The 19,829-nt window shown below is 41.4% G+C and overlaps 1 protein-coding gene across 3 annotated transcripts in view; it reads right to left on the bottom strand.

Moving 5' to 3' along the window:
• Nucleotides 1–14,973: 14,973 nt before the first annotated feature.
• Nucleotides 14,974–19,829, bottom strand: part of FMO4 (flavin containing dimethylaniline monoxygenase 4) — a 42,681-nt gene continuing 37,825 nt past the window's right edge. Inside the window, exon 9 of one of the 3 annotated variants that reach the window (XM_055419650.2) lies at nt 14,974–18,221. In XM_055419650.2, coding sequence (XP_055275625.2) covers nt 17,804–18,221 — 418 coding nt within the window. In that variant the 3' untranslated portion in view covers nt 14,974–17,803. Of the gene's footprint in view, nt 18,324–19,434; nt 19,625–19,829 lie in introns of those variants that run through there. The other 2 variants (XM_055419651.2, XM_088845473.1) reach the window with 2 other exon arrangements.

Consider the following 19,829-nt stretch of genomic DNA (forward strand, 5'->3'; position numbering starts at 1 on the left):
AGCCTGGTAGGCTGCAGTCCATGGGGTCGCTACGAGTCAGACATGACTGAGTGACTTCACTTTCACTTTTCATTTTCACACATTGGAGAAGGAAATGGCAACCCACTCCAGTGTTCTTGCCTGGAGAATCCCAGGGACGGGGGAGCCTGGTGGGCTGCCGTCTATGGGGTCACACAGAGTCGGACACGACTGAAGCAGCAGCAGCAGCAGTAGCAGCATGTAGGGGTGGGAACGAATGGGTGCAAATGGGCACAACTGAACTTTTGGATGAGTGCAATAATGGTTGCACAACTGTGTAAATGTAATAAAACTCACCGAACTGTATGCTTACAATGGATTAATTGTATGGTGGATCAGTTATACCTTAATACGTCTGTTGTTCATTGTTTAGTTGCTTAGTCATGTCCAACTCTTTGCGACTCCATGCACTGCAGCACACCAGGCGTCCCTGTCCTTCACCATCTCCCGGAGCTTGCTCAAACTCATGCCTATCGAGTCGGTGATGCCATCCAACCATCTCATCCTCTGTCATCCCCTTCTCCTGCCTTCAATCTTTCCCAGCATCAGAGTCTTTTCCAGTGAGTTGGCTCTTCGCATCAGGTGGCCAAAGTATTGGAGCTTCAACTTCAGCATCAGTCCTTCCAATGAGTATCAGGGTTGATTTCCTTTAGGATTGACTGGTTTAATCTCCTTGCTGTCCAGGGGACTCTCAAGAGTCTTCTCACCACAGTTGAACACCACAGTTCAAAAGCATCAGTTCTTTGGCACTCAACCTTCTTTTTGGTCCAGCTGTCACATCTGTACATGACTACTGGAAAAACCACAGCTTTGAGTAGATGGACCTTTGTCAGCAAAGTTAAAAAACCTCTTTAGTACTTAACAAATTTATTTATTTATTTTTGGCTGTGCTGGGTCTTCATTGCTTTGAGAGAACTTTCTCTAGTTGTGGTGAGCCACAGCTACTCTTCATTGCCGTGCGTGGGCTTCTCATTGTGGTAGCTTCTTGTTGCAGCACACAGGCTGTAGGCATGCAGGCTTCAGTAGTTGCGGCAGGCAGGCTCAGTAGTTGTGGCACATGGGCTTAGTTGCTCAGCAGCATGTGGAATCTTCTCAGACCTGCGCTCCCTGCATTGGCAGGTGGATTCTTTTGTTTTAACTGGAGGCTAATTACTTTACAGTATTGTGGTGGTTTTTGCCATACATTCACATGAATCAGCTGTGGGTGTACATGTGTTCCCCACCTGACCCTCACTCCCACCTCCCTCCCCATCTCATCTCTCAGAGTCATCCCAGTGCACCAGCCAGCAGGTGGATTCTTATCCACTGCAGCATCAAGGAAGTCCAGTAGTACTTTTGTTTACAACACTTACCTTGATAAAAGCAAATATCCTTTCCATGGCCTGTAAGGTCTTGCTTTGTTTGGTTTTACCTCTTGGTCAGTTACCTTGCTTACTGATTTCCAGCAGCACTATACCATCTTCTGCCTCAAGGACTTCCTGCCTGCTGGCCTTTGCATGAGATGCCCTTAATCCTCCAGTCTTTAGCTGGAGAGTTATTACTAATCCTTTACATTTTAGTTTAAATGTCACTTCCTCAGATGGCTTCCCTGATAACATTCCTTCACAGTTTAAATTAGGTCACTCTGTCATTTTCCTTTTATTAGACTGCTCCTTCCAAACCTTCTTTCAGTCTATAGTCACATGTTTACTTACGATTTGTTTAATTTCTATCTCTCCACTTGAATGTAAGCTCTGAAAGGGCAGGAACTACACCTGTTTTGTATGTCACTTTATATATCATTTTCAGGAAGTATGTTCTAGTGTTAATTCATATGAAATGACCAGATTAATACATTTAATTATCCAGGATTACATATTGCAACTGTAATATCTTGAAGGGTTCACTGCAAAATGCACTGCTAAATTTAAAATAAAAACATTTCATTGAAATTTTCTTTTTCTCGTTTTACCAGTTGGGAAATTGGTAATATGAGCAAGAAGGGTTTTTTCAGGCTGAAGTTATTGCAGGTAGGGATTGAGTTCTCACAGTTGTGTAAATGTTCCTGTATACACTGGCAGAGTTGATTGTCAAAGTGCAGAGAGATACTCCCTTAATTGGCCACATATCTGTAAGGAGCTAAAACCCCTTGCCAAAAGCTCATTTGAGAGGAAAATAATATTCAGGGAAGATTTCTAAAGGATAGGTAGTCCTTCCAGACTATCTGGTGCCTCTTACACATACTTGGCTATTTTGGTTCCTCCTAGAATTACTTTTAGTGACTTATGCCATCAACTAATACAACAACATTTAAGAAATCCTCCTCCTGAATTTACCACAGAAATGCAGTGTTCTATATTATCCAGTGCTTTTCTTTGAATGAGAACCCACTGTCTTTTGGGGGCTTCAAATGTGAATATCCAACTACCTCCTGGGCATCTGTACTTGGATGCAGAGCTAGGGATGAGAATGAGCTGACTGAGTATTACATTTTTACACAGAATCCTTTTCTGTGTAATCCTTTGAATTAGTAGGAATGAGTGGCCTGTGAATTTTTTGCTGTCATTCAGGTGCTAAGTCATGTCTGACTCTTTGCCACCCTGTGGACCACAGCACACCTGGCTTCTCTGTCTTCCACTATCTCCCGGCATTTGGGGAAATTCACATCCATTAAGCTATCTAACCATCTCAGCATCTGCTGTCACCTTCTCCTATTGTCCTTCTCCTTCTCCTGCTGTCACCTTCAGTCTTTCCCAGCATCAGAGTCTTTTCCAGCAAGTCGACTCTTCCCATTAGGTGGCTAAAGTATTGGAGCTTCAGCTTCAACAATAGTCCTTCCAATGAATATTCAGGGTTGATTTCCTTTAGGATTGACTGGTTTGATCTCCTTGCAGTCCAGGAGACTCTCAAGAGTCTTCTCCAGGGTATAATAGTCTCTCAGTGAAACATTACCATGTACCCAAATGTATAAAACAGATTAAAAAAAGCAGGGATGTGAGTTGAGTTGGGGGAAGCCATGTTTTAATTTTTCCTCCTACCCAGTTATCTTTGATCTCCTGAAGGAGATAACAAGAAAGTTAAAAACCACTGACCTAGTCCAATCCCTTCATTTGGGACAGTTGTGGCTGTCACTGAAAAACAGACATATAATTCATTTAATGGAACGCAAACATAGTAAGTGACTTCTCAGAAAGCTATAGGGGAAAATTTCCTCAAATACTTAGCAAACATTACTACAGTATACAGTGACAGGAGGCTGCCCAGGGTTAGCAGTATGTGAGCTGGACCCAACAATGGTCCAGGGGATTCACCAAATGTGCTCTGGCTTGTTTGGCAATCCTGTCTCCTGAAGGGTGACTGACATTTCTTTTTTTCGAAAGTCTGACTTTTCATATTTCACCCCAAATGTTCTTTTTTTTTAAATTTTTATTTTATATTGGAGCATACTTGATTAACAATATTGTGTTGTTTTCAGGTGTACAGCACATGATTGAAAATAAATACATATTTATCTATTCTCTTTCAAATTCTCTTCCTATTTAGGTTATTACAGAATATTGATCAGTGTTCTCTGAGCTATACAATAGGTCCTTGTTGGTTATCTGTTGATATTTTCAATATAGCAGTGTCACTTTTGAATGCTTCTCTAAAAATTGAGTCACCAGTAGGAACCTTTTGTTAATGTATTCATGTTTTGGGTGGGGCTTCTCAAAGTTTCACATAGCAATATTTTATTTTTAATCTCACTGGATCTTGTTGCTGGGTGCGGGCTTTCTCTAGTTGTGGCCAACTGGGGCTACTCTTCCTTTGGTTCCTGGGCTTCTCATTGCGGTGGCTTCTCTTGTCGCAGAGCACGGGTTCTAGGCGAGTGGGCTCAGTAGTTGTGGCTCACGGGCTCAGCTGCCCTGAGACATGCAGAATCTTAGTTTATCCCTGACCAGGGATCAAACCCATGTCCCCTGCATTGGCAGATGGGTTCTTAACCACTGAACCAGCTGGGAAGTCCTTCCATTAAAGTATTAACATATTAATATTACTAAGCCTGGGCAGCCCTGGGCGCTGAGCAAAATACTTCTGTGAGGTTTGGGAGAGAAGGAACATATGGCAACAAAGCCCTCACATGGCCCAGTTTCTCTGAAGTCTCCTAATTGATCTCAGAAATTAATGTAAATACTGTATTCTGTTCCATAAATTGTCCACATTTATTTTAATATCAAAACAATGTTTTACATTATTTGGCACTTAATTATTAATATCTTACATCTTTCCCTATCCTACCATGTTGTTGTTTAGTTGCTAAGTTGTGTCCGACTCTTTGAGACCCTATGGACTGTAGCCCACCAGACTCCTCAGTTTGTGGGATTTCCCAGGCAAGAATACTGGAGTGGGTTGCCATTTCCTTCTCCATTATCCCACCATGCTTCAATTCTAATCTTTGAAAAAATTAATACTTCTAAAACATGTGCAGTTCTTATGAAGATGACTGGTGCTCTCCAATCAGTAAATACAACAATTAAATCTTCTCTATGTGGTGCTGGAGAAGACTCTTGAGAGTCCCTTGTACTGCAAGGAGATCCAACCAGTCCATTCTAAAGGAGATCAATCCTGGATGTTCATTGGAAGGACTGATGCTAAAGCTGAAACTCCAATACTTTGGCCACCTCATGCGACGAGTTGACTCACTGGAAAAGACTCTGATGCTGGGAAAGGTTGGGGGCGGGAGGAGAAGGGGACGACAGAGAATGAGATGGCTGGATGGCATCACCGACTCTGTGGACATGAGTTTGAGTGAACTCCGGGAGTTGGTGATGGACAGGGAGGCCTGGCGTGCTGTGATTCATGGGGTCGCGGAGAGTCGGACACGACTGAGCGACTGAACTGAACTGAACTGATTTCCCTCCATCGTGGTTGCCTTTGATACAGTTGATTTTGCTCATCTTCTGAAGTACTTTTTTCTCTGGTTCTCTGAGACATTGTATTTATCTCCTCTGCAGGACTGCTCAGAGCCCTAGTCTCTTCCCGTCTCTCTTTTCTGTTTCTCCTTTTCTATTGAACTCTCTGTAGGTTATTTTATTCAATATATTGGCTTCAAACACTTGTTTTTTAACAAGTTAATGGATTCCTATTTGTATCTCTAAACTCAATTTCTCCCCTAAGCTCTGGGTTCCTATATTGAAATATTTATGTGATATATTTTCACTGTTATTTGTAACAGTGGCTCAAAACTCAAATGTCTAAATCAACTCCACCATGCTTTTTTCATTCATTATGCTGAATGAAATGAATGGGCTTTTCTGCTGGGTCTTCACTTGAGGGAGGGGAATTTGTATTATTTCTTTAATCATGTTGGGGAGGAAAATTTCCTCTACTCTTTTAGGTTCTTCTGGCTGGTATGAGAATTACACTGACATGAGACAGATAGAAGAAAACTGAGCAAAAGTTTAATAACATAGATACATGGGAGAGACCCAAGAAAACTGAGTAACTCATCAAAATGGCTGAAGCCCTCCCATTAAATACCATCTTCAGCTGAAAACCAAACAGGATTGAAGGAGTAGTTTGAGACTTTAAACAGGATAGTGAAGTAGTAGTTTGAGGAGGAAGGCAATTGACATGGAGGTGGAAAAGACAATGTTTGGTAAACAGATGTTTGCTGGGCCAGGTAGAGACACTGGGATACCGAGTGGGCTCTGACATCTGGGCCCTGCCAAGTCCATGTTTTCTGTAGATGTCTCTGGTGATAGCTCAGTTCCAGGAACAGACCCTTTATCTATTTTTTACCTCATGCGACGAGTTGACTCACTGGAAAAGACTCTGATGCTGGGAAAGGTTGGGGGCGGGAGGAGAGGGGGACGACAGAGAATGAGATGGCTGGATGGCATCACCGACTCTGTGGACATGAGTTTGAGTGAACTCCGGGAGTTGGTGATGGACAGGGAGGCCTGGCGTGCTGTGATTCATGGGGTCGCAAAGAGTCGGACATGACTGAGCGACTGAACTGAACTGAACTGAAGGGAGAGGTAAAAACAAAAATTTCCTGAGACTTGTTTCTTAAAAATAATCAGCCTAAAATAATCTTCATGCCAAAGAGACCCATTTTGGGTGGCAAACTTTACTTGTCCACAATAATTTAATCATGCTTAATCTCTTCTGAAAGTCCTATTATTCAGATGTTAAATTTCCTAGATGGGTCCTTACATTTTCTTTGCTTCTGTATTGTCCATCATTTTATTTTTCAGCCCCACTTTCTGTAAGAATCCTGAACTTTATCTTCCATTCTTTTTTTTTCTTACAAACTCCTTGTTCTATTGTTCTTCTTACAATAATATTATGTTCTTGTTTCATGGGCCCAGTACTATCTTTTATCTCTCAGAGAACATGGATTATAATTTTTTTTGGCCATGCCTCACGGCGTGTGGGATGTTGGTTCCCTGACCAGGAACTGAACCCAGACCCTCAGCAGTGAGAGTGAGGAATCCTAACCACTGGACTGCCAGGGCATTCCCTGGATTGTAATTCTTTTGATGTTAACTCATACACTATTTTTATTCCTCCAGGTTCTTTTCTTCAGTGTTTGTTTTGGTCCCTGCCTTCCGTTTTAGATGATTTCCTGAAACGTATATTGGCCCTTGTCTTTTGTTCACATTTCAGAGAACAGAACCAAACTGTTAATTTGTGACTTTGTATGCTTGTGCAGGACTTCTCTACCATTAGGTCTGACTAGGATGTGGTCAGGCTGGGATATTAGGCGCTCCACTTTTTTTTTGCTGAGGTCCCCTGAAAGTTAGAATCCAGATATATTTTGCTAAAGTCATTCCAGAGAAGTGAGTGCCACACTTACGAAGGGCAGGAAGATGGGATCTGGGGCTTCTCCTTCAGGATACAGACTTTACCTCACCTGGTTTTATCTACTTGCCCCATCCCTGTCCTTTGCCACACTAGATGCCTTTATGTTAATTTAAGCTATAAAGTTCCTCTACTTTGTTAGTCAGTTACTTACCTTCCATATGCTTTTTGTGTTTTTTTTTTTTTTGTGTGTGTGTTTGTTTGTTTTTCTGGTTACACTGTGCTGCATGTGGGATCTTAGTTCTCCGACCAGGGATCGAACCAATCCCTGCAGTAGAAGCACAGTCTTAACCACTGGACCACCAGGGAAGTCTCTTCCATATTTTTTTTTTTTTTAAATGTATAGTTTTTTTTTAATTTAGATCTTTTTTTTTTTTGGCTGCCAGATCTTTGTTGCTGGGCAAAGGCTTTCTTTAGTTTGGTGAGTGGGGCTATCCTCCAGTTGCAGGGCTTGGGCTTCTCATTTGGGTGCATGGGCTTCAGTAGTTGCGGCTCGTGGCTCTAGAGCTCAGGCTCAGTACTTGTGGCATCTGGGCTTAGTTGCCTGGCTGGATGTGGAATCTTTCTGGAACAGGGATTGAACTCATGTCCCCTGCTTTGGCAGGCAGATTCTTTAACCACTGGGACACTAGGAAAGGCCCTCCCATATGCTTTTTATTTGCTGAAAATGTGATGACATTGCCCATCTGCTGTTGTCTTTTTTCCCTTTACTGTTGTTTTAAAAAGATGACATAAAAATTATCACGTGTTCTGCTATGTTTAACCAGAAGTTTTAAAAAGACATTTTTTATACAACACTCTAGAAAATACTTCAAAATAAGTGTTTCTTTTCTTGGGGGGGGGTATACTATAGTTTAACTAAGTTGCCTTTGAATAGTGGAGATGATAATTTTGAATATGGAATAATACTTGTAGTTATGAATGAAAATTATTTCTCTGGAACAAAGTCAAGATGAGTAAATGTTGATCTTAATCTGTAACTTGGATAGAAGGCATTTTGTATGAGTAGTGGTAAGAAATGTTGGACCTAAAGCAAAGAGACTGCCAGATACTTCTCCAGCAGAGATGAATTTGTTTGGGGTCAGTGTGCATGCATGTGTGCTAAGTCCCTTCAGGCCTGTCTGACTCTTCGAGGCCCTGTGGACTGTAGCCCACCAGGTTCCTCTGTCCATGAGATTCTCCAGGCAAGAATATTAGAGTGGGTTGCCATTTCCTTCTCCAAGGTATCTTCCAGACCCCTTCCAGATCAACCATGTCTCTTGTGTCTCCTGCACTGGCCAGCAGATTCTTTACCACTAGCACCACAAGAAACCCAGCAGAAAATGGCAATTCTGGGTCTGCAACCATGGTAAGCCACCTGAAGGTCCCCACGTGGCAAGGGAGGAAGAACATTTTTATCACGGGGAAAAGGGCAATAGTTGAGTCCTTGGCTTTTCATTACCAGTCCTTACCAGGGAAGAAGAGAAATCTTTCTTCTTCCTGTTGAGTTCTGCTATAATCGAAGGACAAGAGAGCTCCCTTTCCTGTTTTTCTGACTCTATTTAATTGAAGGTTCTATTTATTATTATTCTATTTATTAATTTTTTATTTTTACATAAATATATCAAGAAGAGAAGGAAATTGGATGTGGACTCAAGTTCCAAAGTGGACTCTGGAGAACTGTCTCAATTACAGAGACATATGCAGAGTACATCATGAGGAACGCTGGGCTGGAAGAAGCACAAGCTGGAATCAAGATTGCTGGGAGAAATATCAATAATCTCAGATATGCAGATGACACTACCCTTATGGCAGAAAGTGAAGAACTCAAAAGCCTCTTGATGAAAGTGAAAGAGGAGAGTGAAAATGTTGGCTTGAAGCTCAACATTCAAAAAACAAAGATCATGGCATCTGGTCCCATCACTTCATGGGAAATAGATGGAAAAACAGTGGAAACAGTGTCAGACTTTATTTTTTTGGGCTCCAAAATCACTGCAGATGCTGATTGCAGCCATGAAATTAAAAGACGCTTACTCCTTGGAAGGAAAATTATGACCAACCTTGATAATATATTAAAAAGCAGAGACATTACTTTGCCAACAAAGGTCTGTCTAGTCAAGGCTATGGTTTCTCCCGTGGTCATGTATGGATGTGAGAGTTGGTCTGTGAAGGAAGCTGATCGCCAAAGAATTGATGCTTTTGAACTGTGGTGTTGGAGAAGACTCTTGAGAGTCCCTTGTACCGCAAGGAGATCCAACCAGTCCGTTCTAAGGGAGATCCATCCTGGGTGTTCATTGGAGGGACTGATGCTGAAGCTGAAACTGCAATACTTTGGCCTCCTCATGCGACGAGTTGACTCACTGGAAAAGACTCTGATGCTGGGAAAGGTTGGGGGCGGGAGAAGAAGGGGACGACAGAGAATGAGATGGCTGGATGGCATCACCGACTCTGTGGACATGAGTTTGAGTGAACTCCGGGAGTTGGTGATGGACAGGGAGGCCTGGCGTGCTGTGATTCATGGGGTCGCGGAGAGTCGGACACGACTGAGCGACTGAACTGAACTGAACTGAACTGAACAGAGACATTACAGGTGACTGCTGTTCAGAAAGTTTGCCACTGTCCTGCACTTCTCTAACCATCAGAAAATTCTTTACTTCCGAAGAGGATTGATTTGACCAACTTTGTGCCAAAATATGTAGAGGAGGACTGAGCATCTGTTAGAGAGGAAATAACTACATTCAATTTGGATGAGGGACAAAAAACTCAGTTCTGTCTATCCATCCATCCATGCATATATCAATCCATTCACCTATCCATCTTCAGTTGTTTGGTTGCTTGATTCATTCAACAGATACTTATTGAGGTGAGTCCCTTTTTTGGTACCAGATTTGAACTAGATGCTGAGGAAATAATGGAGAGCAAAAACAGATATATTCTGTCTTTCTGGCACTTACAGTCTAATCAATGTGATAGAGGTTAATTAATAGTGTAATTAATTAATTAAATGTGTAATTACAAATTCTGAGAAGAGTTCTGAACTAAAGGCACACAGTACTATGAGGAAAAATGATGGGAGACTTGACTTAACTTGGGAGTCAGGGCATCTCCTCTGATGAAGAAGTGTTTGAATTGAGATATGAAAGAAGAGAAAGAATTGCAGAGGTGGAGAACAGAAGGAGAAAGAGCCAGCTCATATAGCAGTGTGAGGGCCAATTGGATGTTTATTTCCAACTCTGTCTTCAGGTTGATGGGTTGAAACCAGTCATGGTGGGAGTGTTTATACTGTGAGAATCTGCACACACTACACTTTCTTTAGACATTTACCAGCATCCCCTTGGGAGAAGGGGAAGGTGATGTATGTACTAACCGTCTACTGGGACTCAGACACTATGTTAAATACAGGAGGCATTATTTCATTTAGCACTAACAGTAAAATTCTGTAGAAGAAATATTTATCCTCATTTCATGAATGTAGAGTAAGAACTTAGAGAAAAAGAGTGAATTTCCCCAAATTGTTGAGCTAGAAAGCGGCAGTTGTTGTTCACTTGCTAAGTCATGTCTGACTTTTTCACCCCCATGGACTGTAGTACGCCAGGCTGCTCTGTCCTCCAATATCTCCCAGAGTTTGCTAAAATTCATGTCCATTGAGTTGGTGGGCACGATCATATCTGAGCTCAGGTCTGGCTTTGAAATTCTTGTCCTTTCCCTCATATCATGCTGCTCATGACCTGAGCAGTAGTAGGTGCCAAGAAAGCACTTCCTTATCAGATTTCATTGTGAAAAAGACTTACTTAGATGAGTTCTCATCAATGGCTCACTCACTTCTACAATGTGAAAGTGTGATTTTCAGAAGTTAAAAACATAACCTTTTCTTTGTGGCAGATGTAAACTGTGAACCTATGTCAAAAATTTAATTATCTCATTAATTGGTGAGGGAATCAGCATGTAAAGCTGGTTCAAAGAGCATTTAAGGAACTGAGTATTTATAGGCAGTTTAATAAAGAAAGGTTAGAATAAATTACTTAGGTTAGAAACAAACTGATTCATGTTTAGCAGGGCATTAGACCATAGCCTTTGGGATTATCTCTTTTGCTAGAGAGGAATCATTTGCATGTTTATTAAACATAAATCTACAAGTTAACTTTACAGAGTCTGAGTCTCTAATATTTAATTATAACATTCAGACTTCTCATAGAAAATAAAATAATCCTTGAGAGGACTGTTAAACAATGCTTCAGTGTGACATTGAAAGGACAGGCAGGTATCATCTTGGCCTTGTTACCTTCTTTTGTGTGATTTTGCTCAAGAAGTGTGAGCAGGAAACTTTTGCTGTATCCTGTGTACCTGTGGTGGTCTAACTTCTGTGTGGTACAAAGTATGATTACAGGGTTCAGGGCATGCTAGCCCAAAATATGGCACTTCAGTTCAGTTCAGTCGCTCAGTCGTGTCCGACTCTCCGCGACCCCATGAATCACAGCACGCCAGGCCTCCCTGTCCATCACGAACTCCCGGAGTTCACTCAAACTCATGTCCACAGAGTCGGTGATGCCATCCAGCCATCTCATTCTCGGTCATCCCCTTCTCCTCCCACCCCCAACCTTTCCCAGCATCAGAGTCTTTTCCAGTGAGTCAACTCGTCGCATGAGGAGGCCAAAGTATTGCAGTTTCAGCTTCAGCATCAGTCCCTCCAATGGACACCCAGGATCGATCTCCCTTAGAATGGACTGGTTGGATCTCCCTGCGGTACAAGGGACTCTCAAGAGTCTTCTCCAACACCACAGTTCAAAAGCATCAATTCTTTGGCGGTCAGCTTCCTTCACAGACCAACTCTCACATCCATACATGACCACGGGAAAAACCATAGCCTTGACTAGACAGACCTTTGTTGGCAAAGTAATGTCTCTGCTTTTTAATATATTATCAAGGTTGGTTATAACTTTCCTTCCAAGGAGTAAGCGTCTTTTAATTTCATGGCTGCAATCAGCATCTGCAGTGATTTTGGAGCCCAAAAAAATAAAGTCTGACACTGTTTCAACTGTTTTTCCATCTATTTCCCATGAGAAAGGCAATGCCAAAGAATGCTCAAACTACCGCACAATTGCACTCATCTCACACGCTAGTAAAGTCATGCTCAAAATTCTCCAAGCCAGGCTTCAGCAATATGTGAACCGTGAACTTCCAGATGTTCAAGCAGGTTTTAGAAAAGGCAGAGGCACCAGAGATCAAATTGCCAACATCCGCTGGATCATGGAGAAAGCAAGAGAGTTCCAGAAGAGCATCTATTTCTGCTTCATTGACTATGCCAAAGCCTTTGACTGTGTGGATCACAATAAACTGTGGAACATTCTGAAAGAGATGGGAATCCCAGACCACCTGACCTGCCTCTTGAGAAACCTGTATGCAGGTCAGGAAGCAACAGTCAGAACTGTACATGGAACAACAGACTAGTTCCAAATAGGGAAAGGAGTACGTCAAGGTTGTATATTGTCACCCTGCTTATTTAACTTATATGCAGAGTACATCATGAGGAACGCTGGGCTGGAAGAAGCACAAGCTGGAATCAAGATTGCCAGGAGAAATATCAATAATCTCAGATATGCAGATGACACTACCCTTATGGCAGAAAGTGAAGAGGAACTCAAAAGCCTCTTGATGAAAGTGAAAGAGGAGAGTGAAAAGGTTGGCTTGAAGCTCAACATTCTGAAAATATGGCACTTAGGCATATTGAATGGGCTTTCCTGGTGGCTCAGATGGTAAAGAATCCACCGGCAATGCTGGAGACCTGAGTTCAATCTCTGGGTTAGGAACATCCCCTGGAGGAAGGCATGGCAACCCACTCCAGTTTTTTTGCCTGGAGAATCCCCACGGACAGAGGAGCCTGGTGGGGGCTATATTCCATGGGGTCGCAAAGAGTCGGACATGACTGAGCGACTAAGCATATTGAATATCTTAAGCTGAAAGAGTCTGCGACAACAGTAGGAGCAGAAAAGTCACTATGACACTCACCAGTCTCCATGTGAAAGGTACCCTCCCTGTACCAGAAGGAAGGAAGACATTCTTATCACCAGAAATCAGACATTTGGGGCTGAGAAATCTTCTCAAACAAACCATGTCAAACTAACCCTTGCCTTCCCAGTTACATTTTCACCATTTATTACCCCAGCCCAAACCCCTCTGCCTTGTCAAATCACAAATGTATTGTTTCTTTGTCTAAAAGGTATGAAAGCATCTTGCTCTGGTCACTTCTTTGGATTTTCATTCTTTATTCTTTTGCTTTTTCTCCATTTTTCAGACTTATTATTTGGAATCACATAAACAAATCAACTTCATTATTTATATCATGTTTCATTTTCAATCAAAGGGAAATTTCTCAGTTTGTCTTTACATCTTATACACTCATACTGAGTCCTAAATGATTTTTAGCTGCTTTCAGAAACCAAATTTCCTCTCAAAAGATGATTCAGGCTAGGAATTCCCTGGTGGTTTAGTGGTTAGGACTCGTTGCTTTCAACGGACAGGGCCAGGGTTTGATCTCTAGTCAGGGAACTAAGATCCCAAAAGTTGTACACTGCAACCAAAACAAAATAATCCCCCCTCCTCCTTCACACACACACACAAAGGATTTAGGCTTTAGCATAGTTCAGGCTGTAATTTAACACGTTCCTTCCGAACCGCTGATGGAGAGACTGGGCGCCCTCTGCTGACTGGCCCCAGAAAACTGTCACTGTGGTTGGTTTTCTGTCTTTCAAGTTTGTGGTGTTCTTAAAGGTTATTGGGAGTGATTCAATTCTCCCACGAGACTCTAAAGAGCTGCCTCTTCCTGTTTTCCTTCTTGATTACTTTTCTTTGCTTTTGTCTGTTACTGTTTGTCTGCTGCCAATGAACCATTACATCTGATTATTTGCCAACTGTTCACTTGCCAGGTACCTGAAAGTTAACTGAAGGTGGCTGAGGGAGGCTGGATTGCCTGGGATGGGTAAACTGAGGTCAACTGAGTGCAGTGGATTGTGTGAGTGTGAATATAGTTCCATTTCTGTCCTACAGAGTGAATGGCAGGTGCTCTGATTACTACCTACATGGAGACTCAGTGTTGACTTGAAGAGCTAGCGTGAGCTCAACGTGGAGAGGGTGTTAGAACTTGTATGCATAAGAGGAGTCCAAGAAAATGTTTTGGGGCTTATTTCCTCTTACTTTGTTATATGTATGGACTGTTATTAAACTAGAAAATGCAATCTCTGAAGCTTAGTCCTTTCAAAAAAGAGACTTCCCCTACACTTGAAAAATTTCTTTTGGGGGAAATAAATCTTCAGAATAACAGAAGTATCTTATTGTAATGTTGAGCTTTGAGCACATTTTATTGTCGAACAAGAGACTTTTACAGCTGGTTTATTTTTTATTTCCTTGAAAGAACTTAGGAAATGTGGTTTGCCTCCTAATGCTTCTTTAATATTGTCAATTTCATTTAAATTACACTTTTATGTTTAAAAATATGAATTATATGATAAGTGATAAAGATTAAAATGACTTTAATAATATTTCTAAATATTATGGGACTATGAATCACCCTTGGGACCTGTGTTTCATTGTCAATTTAGGAGGTAGATGGATTCCCTAGCTGCTGCTCTGTGGGTCATCTTCAGTTCAGTTCAGTTCAGTTCAGTCGCTCAGTCGTGTCCGACTCTCCGCGACCCCATGAATCACAGCACGCCAGGCCTCCCTGTCCATCACCAACTCCCGGAGTACACTCAAACTCATGTCCACAGAGTCGGTGATGCCATCCAGCCATCTCATTCTCGGTCTTCCCCTTCTCCTCCCGCCCCCAACCTTTCCCAGCATCAGAGTCTTTTCCAGTGAGTCAGCTTGTCGCATGAGGTGGCCAAAGTATTGCAGTTTCAGCTTTAGCATCAGTCCCTCCAATGAACATCCAGGATTGATCTCCTTTAGAATGGACTGGTTGGATCTCCTTGCAGTACAAGGGACTCTCAAGAGTCTTCTCCAACACCACAGTTCAAAAGCATCGATTCTTTGGCGATCAGCTTTCTTCACAGTCCAGCTCTCACATCCATACATGACCACGGGAAAAACCATTGCCTTGACTAGACGGACCTTGGTTGGCAAAGTAATGTCTCTGCTTTTTAATATACTATCAATAGGTCTTTACAATTTCTCCTGTCCTTTCACTGACCCTACCAAGGACTGTACTGTGCAACAGATCACTTCTCCATGGTCAAGGGCTTTATAGTTAATAGATATTGTTTAGGAATCATTAGGACCAGGTGGCCTCTATACTCTGATAGTCCCCAGACAATGAGGAAAACCGTCCTTGACGTATTCTGGTACTCATGAGACTAGTTAACTTGTTCAAAAATCTTGACTTAGGAATGCATGTCCTGTTTCCAAGGATATATGCTCATAGCCTAGGTAAACTGTAAAATTGTTCTAAGACCCCTTGGTGGTATGGAGTACAGCCGTGAACACTTCGGGATCATTGTCTGCTTGATCCAGATCCCACCCGGTGAGTAAGCTGCCTTGTAATATGTGATCCAGTGATTACATGGAGCTGTCCACCTCAATTTTCAGTCTCAGGATACCTTCTCAGTTTGGTGGGCACTTTTTGTTTCTTCCATTCACCAACAACACTGCTCCTATTCAGTTTTAGTTGGTTTTGAAGATCTGGAATTAGGTGCTTCTTTGACCAGGGCTTGTTGTCAATAAAACCCTAGAGACACATCAACAAATTATGTCAGGAGGTCCACTTCTAATGATGGAGAAGAATTCTTCCTTTGGTATTACTGGCTTGCTGCATCTTGGAAGGTCTGTCTGAAAAGCCTGTGAGTGGTGCCATGGTGATGGCAGCAATGTTGATGGCAATGGACTCAGGTCTTGCGGGGGGAGGGAAACACAAGGACAAAAATGTGATCCTAGTTGGAAGGTGCTACCAGGTGGTCCACAGACAGCAGAGGCCATACTCTCTGATTAGGCAACAGGGAATAGAGCCAGGCCATAGTTTTCAAATCCTTTAATTCAGAGAGTTAAAAATGTCCTCAAACTCTTCATCTGTTAATAGGTAACTTATTAGGTAAGCAACACCCTATATTGTCTCACTTTGTGTTTACTTTTGAGGTAGGTAATATTCTTGTCGCCTCATTTTCCAGATGATGGCACTTGAGGCTCACAGAGGCTAAGTAACTTGATCAAAGCTTCACAGTTAATGGCAGAGCTGGGATTATAATCCAGCTTGAATTAGAGTTAGTGCTTAAGATCAGTACCCCTGGCTCCCAGTTGCTGATCAGTTGTATACATTCTGACTGCCACATGGATGATCTTATAAAATTAGATGTTGGCGGACGGCCCTTGTTCATTTGCAGAGCTGAAGTAGTCTGAAGTAATTTATCAAGTTGGCAGAAGAAAAGAATGTGGGTAGAAGAGAGACAAGGAATGTCAGCCAGTGAAGCCACTGTTTAGTCATCAAATATTTATTTTGGAGTATTTTTATCAAGCAGTGTTTTAGCCGAACAAGATGATGGTTCCCCTCAAGAACCCACCATTTATTAGGAGACGGACACAAAAAGAAAATTACATGAATGTTACAGTAATAACAGAACAATGATGGAGTGGTATGTGATGGTATGTGATGATGGAGTGGCAGTCATGAAAAGTGAAAGAAAGTGAGAGGGTTAGTTACTCAGTCATGTCCAATTCTTCTGCAACCTCATGATCTGTAGCCCACCAGGTTCCTCTGTCCATTGAATTCTCCAGGCAAGAATACTGGAGTGAGTGGCCATGCCCTCCTCCTGGGAATCTTCCCAATCCAGGAATTGAACCTGGATCTCCTGCACTGCGAGCAGATTCTGTGTCTCTTTCAGTGTTTGCTTGCTTGGCGATCCTTAGTTTGTAGGTGCATCATTCCAACTTCTGCCTTTCTTCACGTGGTATTCTCTACTGTGACTGCGTCTCTGTGTCTTGTCCTCTCTCTCTCTATAAAAATTTTTATTTGGCTGCACTGGGTCTTAGTTGCAGTATGCGAGATCTTCAGTTGAGGCATACGGAATCTAATTCCCTGACCAGGGATCGAACCTGGGCCCCCTGCATTGGGAGCCTGGAGTCTTAGTCACTAGATCACCAGGAAGTAGCTTTATCCTCTTTTTATAAGGATACTTTTTTTATATTGGATCTAGCTCACCCTATTTCAGTATGATCTCAACTTCCGTACATTTGCAAAGATCTTATTTCCAACTTATGTACGTTTTCAAAGATCCTATTTCCGAGTAAGTTACCTCTGGCACCATTCACAGGTACCAGAGGTTAGAACTTGACTATATTTTGGGGGGAATGAATGCAATTAAATCCACAATAGTCAGCAACCTTGCCTTCTGAATTTTGGTTGGGTTAGGCCATTGAGAAGTATGGGCAGATCAGAGGGAGGGAAGAACATAAGATTAGGCAATGAATTTCCCTAGCTCTGTACTTTTGGGGTCACCATGGACTGCCTTCAGTGGTGAGCTGGAGATCACAGCTCTTGGGAGGTGGTCCTCTCCACATAATCTCGCTCTCTTATTCATATTTGTTCTCCCTTTGCCTCATTAGAAAAACTATGGATGGTAAAAGCATCTCACAGTTACTAGTCTGGGAGTATTTCATTCTACTTATGATTTCCCTATACTCTGCTCAAACCACTGGACATAACCTTTATATTAAAGTTTCCACAAATTACCTAACTTGAGTTCTGTCTTGTTCCTACCAAGATCTTGATGGAAACGATGACAGTATTTTTTATTTTAGAACAACTGCTAAAGGAGGCAAGAAAGGAGGTAGTGAGACTTGAGAGGAAGATAGACCAATAATTCAGGTAAGAGATGATTAGACCTAAACTTGCATGATAACAGCTATGATGGAGAGGAGAGGGGAAAAACACAAGATATTTGGGAACGGAATTAATATGACTGGGGACAATCCTCATAACCTATCCAATTTATCCTCATCAAATACTTATTAATTCAGGGGATATCCTGTCCTGTAGTTTTTCTGGCACCAATTTCAAAAAAATTGAAGATTTGTACATCAGTAGAAGGGAAGCAAGCAGTATAGGTGCCCCCCAGGTTTTCAAATAATGTGACATGGAGGCAGGTTTGGAGGAACCAGGAATGGTTCGAGTTTTTAAGGGTTTCAGTGTCCTGTCCCACTGGGTCAAGATGGCATTTCGGGCTCCATCCCATTTCCCGGGGCCCATTAGGCGATACTGGTAAGGAGTACATGGTCCAAAGAAAACTTCCCACGCTAGTCTGGGGTCCTTGATGAACAGAAGTGGGACGTTGGGCTTTATACCTATTAAGGAAGCGAGGTCATCCAGGTAGGATATGTAGTCAACTTTGTCTCCGCCGGGATCTTTCATCAAACCCCTGAGAGGGAAGAAGATGGATCACTTGATTTTCAAATTGTGAGTTTCCCCACCTCCCTTTTGTTTCTTTCTATTGGAGTCAAACCATGTTGGGAATGTTTTCCTATGTTGGAGAGAAAAAATAAAGGAGTTTATTTGCATAGGGTATTTGTGAGTGTAATCAATTTTGTTAAAGGAGATTGGCAGAAGAAGACGATTGGAAGAGGAGCTTTAAATAATGTTTCAGGTTCTTGAATTTGGTATGAGGGTAAAATCAGATCAGTCCAGATACCACAGTTATTGAACAAATAAACATGATCAGAAAGCATCACATATATAACCATCTGAATTATTTTTATTAATTGTGAGTTGAGAGGATCATACTTGGTATAGCAGAACTGAACATGACACAGATGTAAATACAGTTGACCCTTGAACAATGAGGGGGTTAGGGGTATCAATCCCCCATATAGTTGAAAATCTAAGTGAAACTTGATTCCCCTCAAACCTAACTACTAATAAATTATTAGTAAACTAAAAGCCATACTGATAGCAGAAACAGGTTAACACATATTTTGTATGTTATATGATCCTATGCTATATTGTTAGAGTAAACTGAGAAAAGAAAATGATATTAAGAAAATCATAAGGAAGAGAAAATATATTTACAGTACCGTACAGTACTCATTGATACCATAAGTTTATGTTGTTTATAAGATGAATCATCTATCAGTACCTACATCAATATTGTCTTATATGATACAAAACACTGTAGATGTTATTTGTATTCCTAACACTGGACATCAAAAATGAAAAGATAATGTGAAGAAGACATTCATATTTATTTACAAGTATAATGAATCATACATTGATAATGAAGAAGCAATAGCAATATGATTGTTTCATGGAAGCCTAGCCTACATAATAATAAATAATCATTATAAAATTTTTATGGTATATGGTATTATAGTCATATTCATAGTACAGTATTGGAAACATTGTTACATTAAAAAAAAAAACCCACTTACCTGTGATGATGGACTGTTTCTCCAAATATGAAAGAGGCATGTTGTATAGTAATATAATTCTTTGAAAGCAAAGTTAGAAACCAATAAGAAAGCTAACACATTAATTTTATATTACTGTAAATGTCACTCACCTTATGCCTATGTAAGGATTGGCTATCCACTCCCTACAAGTCTTACACATGAAGTTCTATATGATAAATACTTACGCAGTGATGACGATGATGACACAAAATCTTCTCTTTAAGTTCTTGCTGTGCAAGTTTTAGATTTTCACATGAAGACACATACACAACAGATAAATCTATTAACAGTGGGGCATGATGATTATTTACTATTCGTTAAGAGGAAGTGGATCATCATAAAGGTCTTTATCCTTGTCGTCTTCACATTGAGTAGGCTGAGGAGGAGGAAGATAAGGGGTTGATCTTGCTGTCTCAGGGTGGCAGAGGGAGAAGAGGTGAGGAGGTGGAAGGGGAGACTGGAGAGACAGGCACATGTGGTGTAACTTTATGGAAATACACTATCATTTCTGTCTGACTTTCTTGCTTTTTCACTTCTCTTAAAAATGTTTTTATATGATACCAATTTTTCTTCCATCATTT

The sequence above is a fragment of the Moschus berezovskii genome, chromosome 17, assembly GCF_049115385.1.
Source record: "Moschus berezovskii isolate FMDL1 chromosome 17, NW_MosBer_1.0, whole genome shotgun sequence".
NCBI lineage: Eukaryota > Metazoa > Chordata > Mammalia > Artiodactyla > Moschidae > Moschus > Moschus berezovskii.